Source organism: Stenella coeruleoalba, assembly GCF_951394435.1.
Source record: "Stenella coeruleoalba genome assembly, chromosome: 5".
Lineage (NCBI taxonomy): Eukaryota > Metazoa > Chordata > Mammalia > Artiodactyla > Delphinidae > Stenella > Stenella coeruleoalba.
In genome coordinates this window covers 16,646,980-16,663,279 of record NC_137150.1, presented here as the reverse complement: position 1 = coordinate 16,663,279, position 16,300 = coordinate 16,646,980, and the positions used below count along the sequence as shown (strand labels likewise).

Below are 16,300 nucleotides of genomic sequence, written 5' to 3'. Positions count from 1 at the left end.
ATAGTTGTCATTAATTTTTTTTTAAATAAATTTATTTATTTATTTTTGGCTCCATTGGGACTTCGTTTCTGTGTGCGGGCTTTTTCTAGTTGTGGCGAGCAGGGGCTACCCTTTGTTGTGGTGTGCAAGCTTCTCATTGTGGTGGCTTCTCTTGTTGCAGAGCATGGGCTCTAGGTGCTCAGGCTTCAGTAGTTGTGGCACACGGGCTCAGTAGTTGTGGCTCAAGGGCTCTAGAGCTCAGGCTCAGTAGTTGTGGTGCACGGGCTTAATTGCTCCACGGGCATGTGGGATCTTCCAGGACCAGGGCCCGAACCTGTGTCCCCTGCATTGGCAGGTGGATTCTGAACCACTGTGCCACCAGGGAAGTCCCAGTTGTCATTAATTTTTTTTTTTTTTTTTTGCAGTATGTGGGCCTCTCACAGTTGTGGCCTCTCCCGTTGCGGAGCACAGGCTGCGGACGCGCAGGCTCAGTGGCCACGGCTCACGGGCCCAGCTGCTCCGCGGCACGTGGGATCTTCCCGGACCGGGGCACGAACCTGTGTCCCCTGCATCGGCAGGAGGACTCTCAACCACTGCGCCACCAGGGAAGCCCCCTGTCATTAATCTTTGATCTTTGATTCAATCTGTGGTGTACATCAAAAGTATTGTCATTCTGTATTGGAGGCAATCAAGAATTAGAGCAGGTTTGAATCAAAATACATAGGTTTAGCTCAGGTCCCTCTCCTTACTGATTCTGTGATCTGTGATTCTGTGATTCTGTGATTCTCGAGAAAGTTAATTAACCTCTCTGAGCCTCAGTGTTTTTTAATCTGTAAAGTGAGAAAATTTTAGAAATAATAAACAACCTCGGAGGATCTTTATAAGTATTCAATACATAAAGGTGCTTAGTGCAATACCTGGCACATCACAAGAATTCAACAAATTATAGAGACATTATTTCATATAAATATGCATTTATGAGTATACTTGTATTTCATGTATATATATACTTTTAAGTATATAATATAGGTAAATAAATACATATGTGTGTATACTTATAAAATATATTTTTTAGGTTTCTGAGTTTTGAGTTCTTGTATATCAGAGAAAGGGAAATACTTGGCTAGGAGGACTGGCTGCAATAATTTCTTTTGGGGCTTCTGTCTGTCACTGCCAATTGAACATTCAACTTTTATGGCATTCATATTAAATTACTACTGCCTGCACAATTAGGAACTTTTTCAGCATCATCCCAATGCTTCAAATCAAGCAGACTGAGTGTTTACTTGAGTATAAATCTAATATAATCCTCAGAAAAAGCCAGGTGTGTTTCCTGTTTGAAGTGGTGGTTATGTGTTTCCAGGTGTTATGCAGAGCATGGATTGGGATGCATAAATTGTCTTCTATTGAGGTTATCTTACTTAACTGCCACCTCTCTCCCTAATCCCTAGCTACCTGATGTATTTTTTATATGTCTCTTGTTTTTAATCACTGAAAATAAAATGGGAAATACCTTAAGCTCTAGTATCCCTTTTGATAGTACACTGACAGCATATATTCAGCTTTGCCTCCAAAATTTCAGTTTTATAGTTCCCTCAAATTTGTTGAAAACAGCTGTTTAGCTATTATATGCCCAATACAGAATTTGCCAAAATTTGCGAATTTGAAAAATGAAGAAAAAAGAGAAGCAATTGTAAACCCAACACAAACAGTGCTTTACCTTTTCTTATTATTTAAATATGCAAATGAACATGGAAATAATGAGTGTTTCTCTGTTGTTTTGCTAGTGAATGGAATAATTTCAACAGCAGTCTTTTTAAAACCTATATGTGAAATGTGTTTCCCATGAAATGAGTCATTTGTTTTGTGTCTAAACTTCTCAGGAAATTCGCTTACATGAACATCTGACTTGGAGGCTTGACTGAAGAAATTTCTCCTGAACTTTTGAATTATTAATCTTGGCTGCATGATATGCAAATCAGTCTGCACTAACTACGGCCAGCAGCACAGCACTGGGTCAGAAGCTGTGTCAAGTGGCTGGTAAAGAATTTCTGTCAAGGGATCAGGGCCTTCTGACACAATGGTAAGCTCTGATGCAACTCATGTTGTCAGGTATATAAAGTAATGCTAGACCTCCCAATAGTTAAGGGTTTCTTTTAAAAGTGTCCTGTGAACAATTAAGGTTTTAAGTAATGTTTAAATGAACTGTCTGAACCGTCATTTGTAAGTACATGTAGAACAGCAAAAGAAAGGAAGTCATAGTTGTTTCCTCATTTATTTTTTACCAAATTTTGTCTTGTTTTAATTGCCAAATACTAAATTTATTTTATTATTTTAATAAAATAATTTATTTTATTAATTTTATTTTATTAATAAATATTAAATTTATTGTATTAAATTTAATACTAAATTTATTTTATTACCAAATACTAAATTTATTTTATTAAGTACTAAATTTACTTTATAATTTATTTTATAAATTTTATTAAATTAATTTTATTAAATTTATTTTATTTACTAATGTCTTGGTAACTGATATTTCAACAAAAAGAGTAATTGGATTTACTTAAATACATATAACTACTTATAGAATGTAATTTAAAGTTTCTAAATCAGATGAAAGAATCTAGTCTATAATATTTGCATGTTCAGAAAATAATGTGTTAGAGGAAATTTTAAGACATTCCAGAAATGAAATTTAGCATTTATGTTAGTAAAAATTACATTATTCAAGAATATATATAGTTCACCAAGGAAAAAAAGAAAATTGCAGAAACTATTGCTATTACACCTTTCAGAAATTTTAATAATTGGTGAAGTACTTTTAAAGAACTTCATTAACACACAAGTTGATACCATACTATCACTTTTTAATATCTTGATTTCTGGTATAATTTTTGGAATATATAAAAATATATTAAAAATGAAGTCATCAATATTAAATGATTGTATATTTTTAGTGTAAATATTTTCATTCAGTTTATCAATGAAAAATTAATTTGTTTATAAATTACTCATTGCTATATAAACTTGTAGTTAAGAATTAAAATTTTATAAATGTTCTTTGTTTAATTGTGATGATTATAAGAAAAAGCAGTTTAAAAGCTAACAGACTATCAAACATATTTTTAAAGTTAAGTTTTAAAAATGTTCATTTTTAAAAGGCTGAATACAATTAAAGTGAAAGAAACATTATTCCTAAATTAAAAATGAGAACTACTGATCTGCTTATGTAAGTAAGTTGAATATTATTTATAGTTTAATACCTCTAACAGGTTTGGATATATTTTTATAAATATAATTAAAGAATTCACTTTAATTGCCAATATCTAAAGGAAAAAATTGTTAAAAATAATTAATCCAAATCAGCTATAACCTATTTATTATGATTTCTATTTCCTAAAAATTAAAAATATAACCACTACAAAGCAGGAGAGAAATATTAATTTTTCATGAGAGAAGTTCCTCTTCAACAGGAATTTTGGTTAAAGGACTAGCTTACTTCATCAATTTGTAGAATTGTGATGGCCACACTAAAAACACATGCAGCTACAAATATCATCCAATTTGAAATCTAAAAACTGTGGGTCCTGGTGAGGTTAAATTGGTTTGCAAATATTAGACAACCTTACCTTTATAAAACCACAAATTACTAATATTGGACTTAGAAAAATTATTTTAAGAATGAAATAAATGTATCAAAAAAGCAGATTATAAAACATCATAAAGAGTATAATATCATTTTTGTAAAGATAGATTCAAGTATATATCAAAGTGTAGGAGGGTATCCAAATATTAAGAATGGTTGGTTATAAAAATTTTTGATTTTTTTTTTTGTGCCTATCTGCTTTTTCTGAGTGAGTGTTACATAATAACAGGTGTTTTTAAAAGTTATTCTTTAACAAATGAATGAAGCAACCACTCGAAGCAGGACAATGGTTAGTCATTCACTTCCCTTATTCTAGTTGTGGTGTTCTTTATCCCTGCTACCTCCCTTAATCTCTCAATCCCAGTGGATGGCTCAAAAGCAGAAGAATTCTCTGTGGCATCAACATGGCCCCTACCTGCCCGAGTGGTAGCTATTGGTAATCTGGCTTCTAGTTATACAAGTCTTCATGGATGTATTTTTCTTCTATGGCAGACAAAGCTTTAGGCTACACATAAGTTACTGACATAAGTCAGTACATTTAAGAACTGACTAGGCAGAAAGATAAGAATTATGACTAGAAAAGGAGGAAATACGAAAATGAAACAAGTAAGTTTCTTGTCATAATGAGACTTCCTATTGTCTTAATATTCATTTGAGTGTGTGCATCAGAGTTTTGAGTATTCCCAAAATAGAGTTGCCTAGAACTGAGCCTTGAGAAACTCCAATATTTACAACTTGGGCAAAGAAGGATTAGACCATAAAAGAGTCTACAGAGAGAGGAAGGAGGACAAGGAGATTGCCATGTCATAGAAGGCAAGGAAGGGAGAACTTCCAGAAATGGTGGAATGGGAAGTTGCTGGGAATAGAGTAAAAAATAATATTGAAAAATTACCAGTGAGCTAGAAACTAAAGCCTATTATTATTTTTTAAAAGACCATTGACCTTCAGCTGTATTCCTAAGAATTTTTAATATTGTACATGCTGATCTGCAGAAAAAAATAGGAAGTCCAGATAAACCAAAAGGAGAAAGGACACAATAAAAATTATCTGGAATCTCATCACTAGGGATAAAAGTATTAATACTTTGGTACATGTCCTAAGCTTTCTAAGGTTTATTAATTTCAGATGTAAATTTCTAATTTTTTTGTTAATTTTAATTTAAAAAATTGATCTTAGAAGATATATATATCAAATTTTACCTTCTACAACAATATGTCTAAATCACAGCTATCACTACTCCAATTGCCAGTTTTGAATATTTGTCATACTATATGCAGCATCATCTTTTATAGGGAAATAGAGCAAGGAGCTTAATTTGGTGGATTTACTACTTATCTGACCTTGGAGGAAACATTTATAAAGATGTTTTGTAAACAGTCAAGTGTTTATATTCCTCTTTCCACTGAGCAAGCATTTACAGACCATCTACTTACCTGGTAGTCACTGTACCAGGTGTAAAAGGTAAACTGTGAGTAAGATAAAGTTGTGAGAAATGCTAAGAGCAAGATAAGTATACAATGTGGCGGTGAGGGGGTGCTAATTAGACTAGGGCGTCAGAGATCCTATCTTGGGAAACCCACACTGACACTGAGGTCTGAAAGAATTGTAGATGTAAGACAGAGTATGTGATGGAGCAAGGATCATAGGGGGAATATGTCAGAGAAAAATTCAATGAACTGAACATTAGGAAAGTTGTCTGTGCATTCAAAGAGCAGGAAGAAAGATGAGAAAGGAGGAGAATAATACCAGGTGAGGCTGAAGTGGAGTCCAGGAGCCAGACCATGCAGGCCTTGAAGTCTCATTAAAAATTTTGGACTTTATTCCTTAGACAGTAAAAAATTATTGAAACGTTTTGGTTGAGTAGAGTAATATGATTGGAATTTTGATTGTAGTTTTTTTTAAGATTGTTTAGCTATCATGTTGAAGGTAGATTAAAAGAGGGCCAGAGAAGATGTGAGGAGACCATGGAAGGATATGGTATAGTCCAAGATGATAGTAGCCTGGATTAGAATGGTGATGAAGGAGATGGAGCAATAGTGGTGAATTGGAGAAATATCCAGACATTATAGTCAACGAGACATGGATAGTTTAGTTGTTATTGGAGGTGAGCAACAGATGACTTCAAGGATGTTGCTTGGATATCTGAGGTGACCACCTGGGTAGATGGTGTGGCCATTCACTGAGTTAGGTGGAGGTACAGCAAGACTGAGAAGGAAGTTGGAGAGCTTATATAGGATTTCTGGAGGTAAAGGTACTTCTGAGAGATCAATCCGTGGTAATAAGTATAAACCAGTAGAGCTTATAAGACAGGTCTGTGCTGGGATAAACATTGAGAGGTTGATATGTGGACGGTCATTAAAGAGAGAAAGTGGATGAGATCATCCGCGCAGAGCCTAGATAAAGAAGGAGTTCAATACTGATCCATTAGAGATATACATTAGAGATCACTTTTTGTGTCGTACATTCTCTGGGTTTGGATGATGCATAATGACAAGTATCCACCATTCCAGCATCATACAAAATAGCTTCACTGCCCTAAAAATCCTTTGTGCTCCACCTAATCATCCTTCCCTCTCTCCCCCTAAACCCCTGGTAACCCCTGATCTTTTTATTATCCTTATAGTTTTACGTTTTCCAGAATGTCAAAGAGTTGGAATCACAGAATATAACCTTTACAGATTGGCTTCTTTCACTTGGTAATATGCATTTAAGGTTCCTCCACATCTTTTCATGGCTTGCTAGCTCATTTCTGGAAATTCGGCCACCACATGGCCTCTGACTGAGGTCTCTCCCCATTAATCCATTCTGCTCTCAGACTAATCTTAAAATACCACTTTCATCACCACCTAGTGGTTCCCTGTTGCCTGTCTCAGCAAGTCTAAACAATTTGCTTCACTTTTTATGATCTTTTTATTTATTTATATATTTATTTATTTATATATTTATTTATTTATTAAGCTCTTTATTGGAGTATAATTGCTTTACAATGGTGTGTTAGTTTCTGCTTTATAACAACGAGAATCAGCTATACATATACATATATCCCCATATCTCCTCCCTCTTGCGTCTCCCTCCCACCCTCCCTATCCCACCCCAGGTGGTCATAAAGCACTGAGCTGATCTCCCTGTGCTATGCAGCTGCTTCCCACTAGCTACCTGTTTTACATTTGGTAGTATATAGAATTCCGTGCAACTCTATCGCTTCGTCCCAGCTTACCCTTTCTCCTCTCTGTGTCCTCAAGTCCATTCTCTACGTCTGCGTCTTTATTCCTGTCCTGCAACCTTGTCTTGTTCCTGATCTCAGTGGAAATGGTATCAGTATTTCCCATTGAGAATGATATTGGCTGTGGGTTTGTCATATATGCCCTTTATTATGTTGAGGTAAGTTCCCTCTATGCCTACTTTCTGGAGGGTTTTTATCATAAATGGTGTTGAATTTTGTCAAAAGATTTTTCTGCATCTATTGAGATTATCATATGGTTTTTCTCCTTCGATTTATTAATATGGTGTATCACACTGATTGATTTGCCTATATTGAAGAATCCTTACATTCTTGGGATATACCCCACTTGATCATGGTGTATGATCCTTTTAATGTGCTGCTGGATTCTGTTTGCTAGTATTTTATTGAGGATTTTTGCGTCTATATTCATCAGTGATATTGGTCTGTAGCTTTCTTTCTTTGTGACATCTTTGTCTGGTTTTGGTATCAGGGTGATGGTGGTCTTGTAGAATGAGTTTGGGAGTGTTCCTCCCTCTACTATATTTTGGAAGAGTTTGAGAAGGATAGGTGTTAGCTCTTCTCTAAATGTTTAATAGAATTTGCCTGTGAAGCCATCTGGTCCTGAGCTTTTTTTTTGTTGGAAGATTTTTAGTCACAGTCGCAATTTCAGTGCTTGTGATTGGTCTGTTTATATTTTCTATTTCTTTCTGCTTCAGTCTCAGATGGTTGTGCTTTTCTAAGAATTTGTCCATTTCTTCCAGGTTGTCGATTGTATTGGCATATAGTTGCTTGTAGTAATCTCTCATGATCCTTTGTATTTCTGCAGTGTCAGTTGTTACTTCTTTTCATATCTAATTTTATTGATTTGAGTCTTCTCCCTTTTTTTCTTGATGAGTCTGGCTAATGGTTTATCAATTTTGTTTATCTTCTCAAAAAACCAGCTTTTAGATTTATTAATCACTGCTATTTTTTCCTTCATTTCTTTTTCATTTATTTCTGATGTGATCTTTATGATTTCTTTCCTTCTGCTAACTTAGGGGTTTTTTGTTCTTCTTTCTCTAATTGATTTAGGTGTAAATTTAGGTTGTTTATTTGAGATGTTTCTTGTTTCTTGAGGTGGGATTGTACTGCCATAAACTTCCCTCTTAGAACTGCTTTTGCTGCATCCTGTAGGTTTTAGGTTGTCTTGTTTTCACTGTCATTTTTTTCTAGGTATTTTTTGATTTCTCCAGTGATGTCTTGGTTATTAAGTAGTGTATTGTTTAGCCTCCATGTGTTTGTATGTTTTACAGATTTTTTCCTGTAATTGAAATCTCGTCTCATGGTGTTGTGGTCGGAAAAGATACTTGATACGATTTCAATTTTCTTAAATTTACCAAGGCTTGATTTGTGACCCAAGATATGATCTATCCTGGAAAATGGTCCATGAACACCTGAGAAGAAAGTGTATTCTGTTGTTTTGGATGGAATGTCCTATAACTATCAATTAACTCCACCTTGTTTAATATATCATTTAAAGCTTGTGTTTCCATATTTATTTTCACTTTGGATGATCTGTCCATTGGTGAATGTGGGGTGTTAAAGTCCCCTACTATGATTGTGTTACTGTCGATTTCCCCTTTTACGGCTGTTAGCATTTGCCTTATGTATTGAGGTGCTCCTATTGAGTGCCTAAATATTTACCATTGTTATATCTTCTTGGATTGATTCCTTGATCATTATGTAGTGTCCTTCTCTGTCTCTTGTAATAGTCTTTATTTTAAAGTCTATTTAGCCTGATATGAGAATTGCTACTCCAGCTTTCTTTTGATGTCCATTTGCATGGAATATCTTTTAAAAGCCCTTCACTTTCAGTCTGTATGTGTCCCTAGGTCTGAAGTGGGTCTCTTGTAGACAGCATATATATGGGTCTAGGTTTTGTATCCATTCAGCTAGTCTATGTCTTTTGGTTGTAGAGCTTAATCCATTTACATTTAGGTAATTATCAATGTGTATGTTCCAATTACCATTTTCTTAATTGTTTTGGGTTTGTTATTGTAGGTCTTTTCCTTCTCTTGTGTTTCCTGCCTAGAGAAGTTCCTTTAGCATTTGTTGTGAAGCTGGTTTGGTGATGCTGAATTCTCTTAGCTTTTGTTTGTCTGTAAAGATTTTAATTTCTCCATCAAATCTGAATGAGATCCTTGCTGGGTAGAGTAATTTTGGTTGTATATTTTTCCCTCTCATTACTTTAAATATGTCCTGCCACTCCCTTCTGGCTTACAGAGTTTCTGCTGAAAGATCAGCTGTTAACCTTATGGGGATTCCCTTGTGTGTTATTTGTTGTTTTTCCCTTGCTGCTTTTAATATGTTTTCTTTGTAATTTTTGACAGTTTGATTAATATGTGTCTTGGAGTATTTCTCCTTGGATTTATCCTGTATGAGACTCTCTGTGCTTCCTGGACTTATTTCCTTTCCCATACTAGGGAAGTTTTCAACTATAATCTCTTCAAATATTTTCTCAGTCCCTTTCTTTTTCTCCTCTTCTTCTGGGACCCCTATAATTCAAATGTTGGTGCATTTAATGTTGTCCCAGAGGGAAGGGCACGGATGCGGGGCGGGCCTGCAGCGGCAGAGGCCTGCATGACGTTGCAGCAGCCTGAGGCTCACCGTGCGTTCTCCTGCGGAAGTTGTCCCTGGATCCCGGGACCCTGGCAGTGGTGGGCTGCACAGGCTCCCCGGAGGGGAGGTGTGGATAGTGACCTGTGCTTGCACACAGGCTTCTTGGTGGTGGCAGCAGAAGCCTTAGCATCTCATGCCCGTCTCTGGGGTCTGCGCTGATAGCCGCCGCTCGCACCTTTCTCTGGAACTTGTTTAGGCGGTGCTCTGAATGCCCTCTCCTCGCGCACCCCAAAACAATGGTCTCTTGCCTCTTCGGCAGCTCCAGACCTTTTCCCGGACTCCCTCCCAGCTAGCCGTGGTGCACTGGCCCCCTTCAGGCTGTGTTCATGCAGCCAACCCCAGTCCTATCCCTGGGATCCGACCTCCGAAGCCCGAGCCTCAGCTCCCAGCCCCGCACGCCCTGGCGGGTGAGCAGACAAGCTTCTCGGGCTGGTGAGTGCCGGTCGGCACCGATCCTCTGTGTGGGAATCTCTCCGCTTTGCCCTCTGCACCACTGTTGCTGCGCTCTCTTCCACAGCTCCGAAGCTTCCCCCCTCCGCCACCCGCAGTCTCCACCCGTGAAGGGCCTTCTAGTGCGGGGAAACCTTTCCTCCTTCACAGCTCCCTCCCACTGGTGCAGGTCCCGTCCCTATTCTTTTGTCTCTGTTTATTCTTTTTTTCTTTTGCCCTACCCAGGTACGTGGGGAGTTTCTTGCCTTTTGGGAGGTCTGAGGTTTTCTGCCAGCGTTCAGTAGGTGTTCTGTAGGAGGTGTTCCACGTGTAGACGTATTTCTGATGTATTTATGGGGAGGAAGGTGATCACTACGTCTTACTCTTCCACCATCTTGAAGGTCTCCTATGTCTTGTTTTTAAGACTGACAAGATGAGACTGTCTAAATGCTGATCAAAAGGATGCAGTTGAGGTGGGGAAGCTGAAGAGACAGTAAAGAGACAAGACGGATAACGTGTAGGAATCTTGAGAATTTGGGAATGAGTTGGATCTGGAGTAAGCCCAGAGGAATAGATATTCTCTGTTGTCACAGGAAGGAAGGAGGAGAGGACAGTAACGGAGGAAGGAACCAGAGAGTGGACACCCAGTGGACGGGCTCTGTCTCAGGGATTTGTAGGCAAAACTCATCCATGATGAGTAGGACAGAGGTTTAAAAAAATTGGAAAGGTATGACAATTAAAAATGTAATAAGTCGCGGGCAATGTGAGAGAGCAGTAGAATCACATAACGTCAAACACAGAGTGAAACCAATTTGCTTGGTTCTTCAGCATCGTTCAATGTGTCTGCTGCCTGAGGAAGTTCCGATCTAGCTTCTTCTAGTGTTGGACTTTGTGGCAGGTTGCCATGGAAAGCCTTGAGGAGAGGAATTTAGAGGAATCTCAGAGGAATTTAGGATGTTTTAAAGTAAGTGATTAAAAATAACTTATCAAAATATTGCATTTATCATATCTACAATTCCATGAATTATTTTTGTAAATAAAACACTCTCAAAGTAGCAGCGATCTTGGGAACTCCCTAGCAGTCCAGTGGTTAGGACTCGGTGCTTTCACCTCAGGGGAGCTCGGATCAATCCCTGGTTGAGGAACTAAGATTCCGGAAGCCTCGTGGCACAGCCAAAAAAAAAAAAAAGTAGCAGTGATCTTCAACTGAAATAAAACATTTGAATTTGACAAAAATCAATAAAAGTTCTCCAGATGCCTTCATTACAGAAAATTCTGCTCAATGTTTGCATGCGTCCCAGAAGAGGCAGTTCAGATGCATTTGTTCTTATTTTGCTCTATTTACCAAAATACTATACTAAGAGAATCATTTGATTGCAACTAACACTCCGAGGCCTATCTGATAGGAAATTTTTAGAAAATTTTATTTTCAACCTTGCTTGTTTCTTACTAGAAATAAGTAGGATTTAATATTTCAAAATGGCAATCCAGTACATTTTTAAGAAATTCAATTCTTTAAATAGTCTATCCGACCACAAATAATCTTGCCTCTTTAAAGAGAGAAAGTGGCAGATGAGCAAGACTTTTGAAGTTTGAATGAATCAGATTGCTTATTTTCATGGCCCCTATTCAGAAGGGGCTATGATTGTGGTCTATTACTAAATGTATGACCTTTCAAGACTCAGTGACTTTGTGTATAAAGTGAAAGTAATAACAATCCCCAGTCCCTTATGTCACTGTATTAAATGAGATCATCCTCGGAAAGTGGTGAGCACAGTGCCTAGTACACTATAAGTTTTCAGTAAATAGTGGCCACTGGTATTGTTATTACTAATATTTTCAGCTTCATATTTTAAATTTTTAAAATCATGTTTTAACACTGGAGTTGTACAGATTCTATTAAATGTTAAGAATACTATTTTGAGCACTATATTTGTTGCTAGGTCTGCCATAACAAAATGTTTTGGACTGGGTGGCTTAAACAACAGAAACTTATTTTCTCACAGTTCTAGAGGGTAGAAATCCGAGATCAAGGTGTCGGCAGGTTTGGTTTCTCTTGAGGCCTCTTTCTTTGGCTTGCAGATGGCTGTCTTCTGACTATGTCCTCACATGGCCTTTCCTCTATGTGCATGCATCCCTGCCGTCTCTTTCTCATCATATATGGACACAAATATATATGATCTCATGTAACCTTAATTACTTCTTTTAAGGTCCAGCTCCAAATATGGTTAAATTCTGAGGTACTGGGCTTTGGGGCCTCACCATAGGAATTTGTGGGGAGCACAGTCCATCCCGTAACAAGCATGCTGAAGTATGTAGTGAAGGATCACTGCGTGTGGTGCAATAGGCTGAAGGTCAAATTCTGGCTCTGGCATTTGGTGACCTGTGATTAGTAATTTAATTCTTCAACCCAGGTTGTTCTCATGTCTAGTAGGATGGAAGTGGGATTGAGATAAATGGATTCTTCTGAAAATTAGAGATAATATTTGTGATGTGCTGGGCATATATCATGTCAATAAATATGTTGTCTTGTTGCAAAAAATTTTTAAAAACTGGCGTTGTGTTTTATAAACTTAAAACAACAAGCATAATCCTTTGTCAATATGAAAACATAATCAAAGCTATTAATATTGCAAGACTAGAGTTATAAGAATTCCTGTTTCCTCTTCTAGGTTATGGTTCAACTAAATTTAACTCAGAGGATTTGTTGAACAACTGTGATATGCTAGGGACCACAGTCAATCCTGAAGACACACATTGAATTTGACTCTTCACTTACTTCACTGCACTTTCTCTTGGCCTCCTTGTGTTTGTCAAGTCCTCTATGCATGTTTCCACGTCTGCGCCTTTGCATGTGCTTTTCTTTATGTTTGATACTCTTTATCATTATCTGATACGCACTTATTTATTTCCTGATTTTTCCCGAGAGTATAAATTATTTGAGATGAGGAGCTTTGTTTTACTCATGGCTGTCATCCCGTGTCTAGCACATAGTTCAAAGGAACTCAATAAATATTTGTTGAAATAATATATTAGTGATATATATGTACATGATTATGTTTGTATACATATGCACTCCTTACTAACGTAACCAACTCTCTGCAGTTCAACTTTTAAGTGTTATTTGATGATGATGTTGATGCTGCTGAAGTTCTGCAGTTTTATCTTCAGTCGTAGTCTAGTGATTCATCCTTATATTTTCTCTCTCTCTTCTTTAGGCATGGAATGCAACTTGTGAAAACTGGCAGGCAGTGGAGGCTGCTCTGGAAAAGTACTACCTTTCCATTTTTTACGGGTTTGAGTTTATTGTAGGAATCCTTGGGAATAGTGCTGTTGTTTTTGGCTACATCTTCTGCCTGAAGAACTGGAACAGCAGTAACATCTATCTCTTTAATCTCTCTATCTGTGACTTGGCTTTTTTGTGTACCCTCCCCATGCTGATGAGACAATATGCCCAGGGAAAATGGACATATGGGGATGTGCTCTGCATAAGCAACCGATATGTACTTCATGCTAACCTCTACACCAGCATTCTTTTCCTCACTTTTATCAGCATTGATCGATACATGCTCATGAAGTATCCGTTCCGGGAACACTTCCTACAAAAGAAAAAGTTTGCTGTTTTAATCTCTTCGGCCATTTGGGGTTTAGTAACCTTAGAGCTCCTGCCCATGCTTTCTCTTATAAATCCTGTTGTAGCTTCCAAACACACCAACTGTACTGATTATGCAAGTTCTGGAGACCCCAGTAACGTCCTCATTTACAGCATATGTCTAACCTTCTTGGGGTTCCTCATTCCTCTTTTTGTGATGTGCTTCTTTTATTTCAAGATTGGTGTCTTCCTGAAGCATAGGAGCAGGCAGCTCTCTACTGCTTTGCCCCTTGAGAAGCCTCTCACCTTAGTCATCATGGCAGTTGTGATCTTCTCCGTGCTTTTTACTCCCTATCACATCATGCGAAACGTGAGGATTGCTTCACGCTGGGGGATCTGGAAGCAGACCCCATGCACTAAGGCCACCATCAACTCCTTGTACATTGTGACTCGGCCGTTGGCCTTTCTGAACAGTGTCATCAACCCTGTCTTCTATTTCTTTATGGGAGATCATTTCAGGGAGATGCTGATGGATAAACTGAGATACCTCTTCAAGTTCCTTACATCCTTCAGAAGATGAGCTCACGGACTAACATTTTCATTCAGGGAAAACTGAGGTGCTTGTGTAACAGATTGTTTTACACAAGCAGCTATAGGCCAGTTAGCGTTTGATAACTCACAGACGTAAATCAGAGAGGGTCACAGATTTGACCCTGTTTTAAAGGCATGTTGGACCCAGGGTGTGTGAAAAGGAGAGGATGGGAAGTATTTATTGGTTTCTTGACCTAAGCATTGAAAGGAGTCGGACTAGCACCGTCTAATGTTTGAGCACATAAGTCCAAAATTCTAGATGTTATAAGACCTTCTCAATCAGTGTACAAGGAACAGAAGCTGGATGAAGCAGCAAGTTGCCTGTGTTTAATCACTGGTCAGATTGTAAAAAAGACAATTTTGTTGGCACCATTCTGTATGTTATTCATACAATCTTATAACTTTGTGTGAGAACCAAGTAATAGAAGATTGGTCATATGCTATTAAATACTGTTGCTAGAAGTGCTCTTGAGCATATTTAGAGTAAACAGTAACAACATGAGTAGAAAGCAATATAACGAGTTCAAGGATGCCTATATTTCTTTATATTGATCATGAATTGGGGTCAAGTTGTAATTTTAAGCCCTTTTTTATTGTATGGTTTTTAGTGAAAAGAATCCTATAAAATAAAAAGAGCTGGTTTAATAAAGAGAGCAATATGAGACGGTTTAATAAAGAGAGAGACATATTTGAGCTTGGATCTCAGGAGACTTGGGTAGAAATGATTTTATGCGAAGCTAGAGAGAGATACCAAGGATAACTACAAAAATTCCAAAGTCATAGAACAAAGCACCTACCAGGAAACCCAAAGCAAGACAAAACAAAACAAAACAAAAGTGAGCACACTGTTTTTATAATGAGTGTGCCATCTGGCATTTTATGATCACAATTTGATTGTCAGTGCATGGAAATATATTAAGTTCATTAGCCTTCCTGATCTTGATTAAGTAGTAAACTTTAAAATATATTAATAACATAAAACCAGCAAGTAAGAGGAAATGAAATGGTAAGACCAAAATTTGTTGGGTTATTTTCCCTTTCAGAAGGAAAAAAAAATCACGGTTTTTCCACCTCCCCACACACACTTTTTTTTTTTTTTGGTAAGCAATGGGATCATTTACAAGGACAACTTTATCTTGAGAAAGTGACTCACATCTTCAATGAGACATTTCCATAGAACATTACCTAAGACCATTGGAGGGAATGTTCTAAACAAAATGCACTATATGAACTTGCAGAATATATGGAACATTTATGTATATATCAATATAGATTATCTCAGGAGGGCTACTTAGACACCATTCCATGCCACAAAACAAATTTAGGGGAAAAAAATGAGTGCTGCATTAGCTATCTGAAGTCAAAAAGTATCACATAATAACTCACTTATTGCATGTAATAAAATGTGTGCATGGCTACATGTGTATGCTCTTTTCCTTGAGGCCATTAGCTGTAATGTGAAGGATAAAATAAGCATTATGAGAGCAAAGACATAAAATTCCATTGTCCTTCCTGTTTTGAGATACTCTGGTAATATTATATTCTGACATTCCAAAAACCCAAAATATTCCCATTGAAATACTGTAAAAACACATTACCCACAAAGGATTTGTTTTCCTACCTAACATTAGGCTTTAAAATATTTTTTCATGCTTTGTCTTTATTATTAATATTTTTAAAATGTCAATGTAATTTTACAACTGCCTGATAGTTAATCTTCTGAATTTTTTCATCAGAAAAGGCTGCAGAAAGGGTCTTAGGAAAGAAATATTTGCTTACCTGAAAATATTAGCAGATAAGCTTAGCAACATATAATTTAATTGCAATTTGTATTTTATGCATTGGTTTTCATTTGGAAAGATGAAATTCAATTTGCCTCACACCTATGCCAAGAAGTGGCAGGGGTAGACTCTTTTTAATAGTACAGTGAAATATTTTGTGAAACTATAAGCTCTTACATATATCTTTTAACCAAAATGTTAAGTAATTTTATAGCACATTTATCTTTTGTTTTGCTCAAATCTGTCACGTGGTAACTTAATCCTTAACAGACTAAAGAGACCTGCAGTGAAATTATAAGAGCCACTCCATTTGCCTTTTGTACTAGGTGATTACAATCACAAACAATAAATAATGGAAATCCTTTTGCATTTGTGGTTTTCAAAGGAAATACTGTTGG

At 37.0% G+C, this 16,300-nt stretch overlaps 1 protein-coding gene across 1 annotated transcript; it reads left to right on the top strand.

Annotated features, from left to right (window-relative positions):
• Positions 1 to 1,945: 1,945 nt before the first annotated feature.
• On the top strand, positions 1,946 to 14,110 carry SUCNR1 (succinate receptor 1; the record flags this gene model as incomplete). The annotated part of the gene is given in 3 exon segments (XM_079921662.1): positions 1,946 to 2,020; positions 2,024 to 2,062; positions 13,157 to 14,110. Coding segments are annotated over 3 exon segments (1,068 nt in total).
• Between the last annotated feature and the right edge of the window lie 2,190 nt (positions 14,111 to 16,300).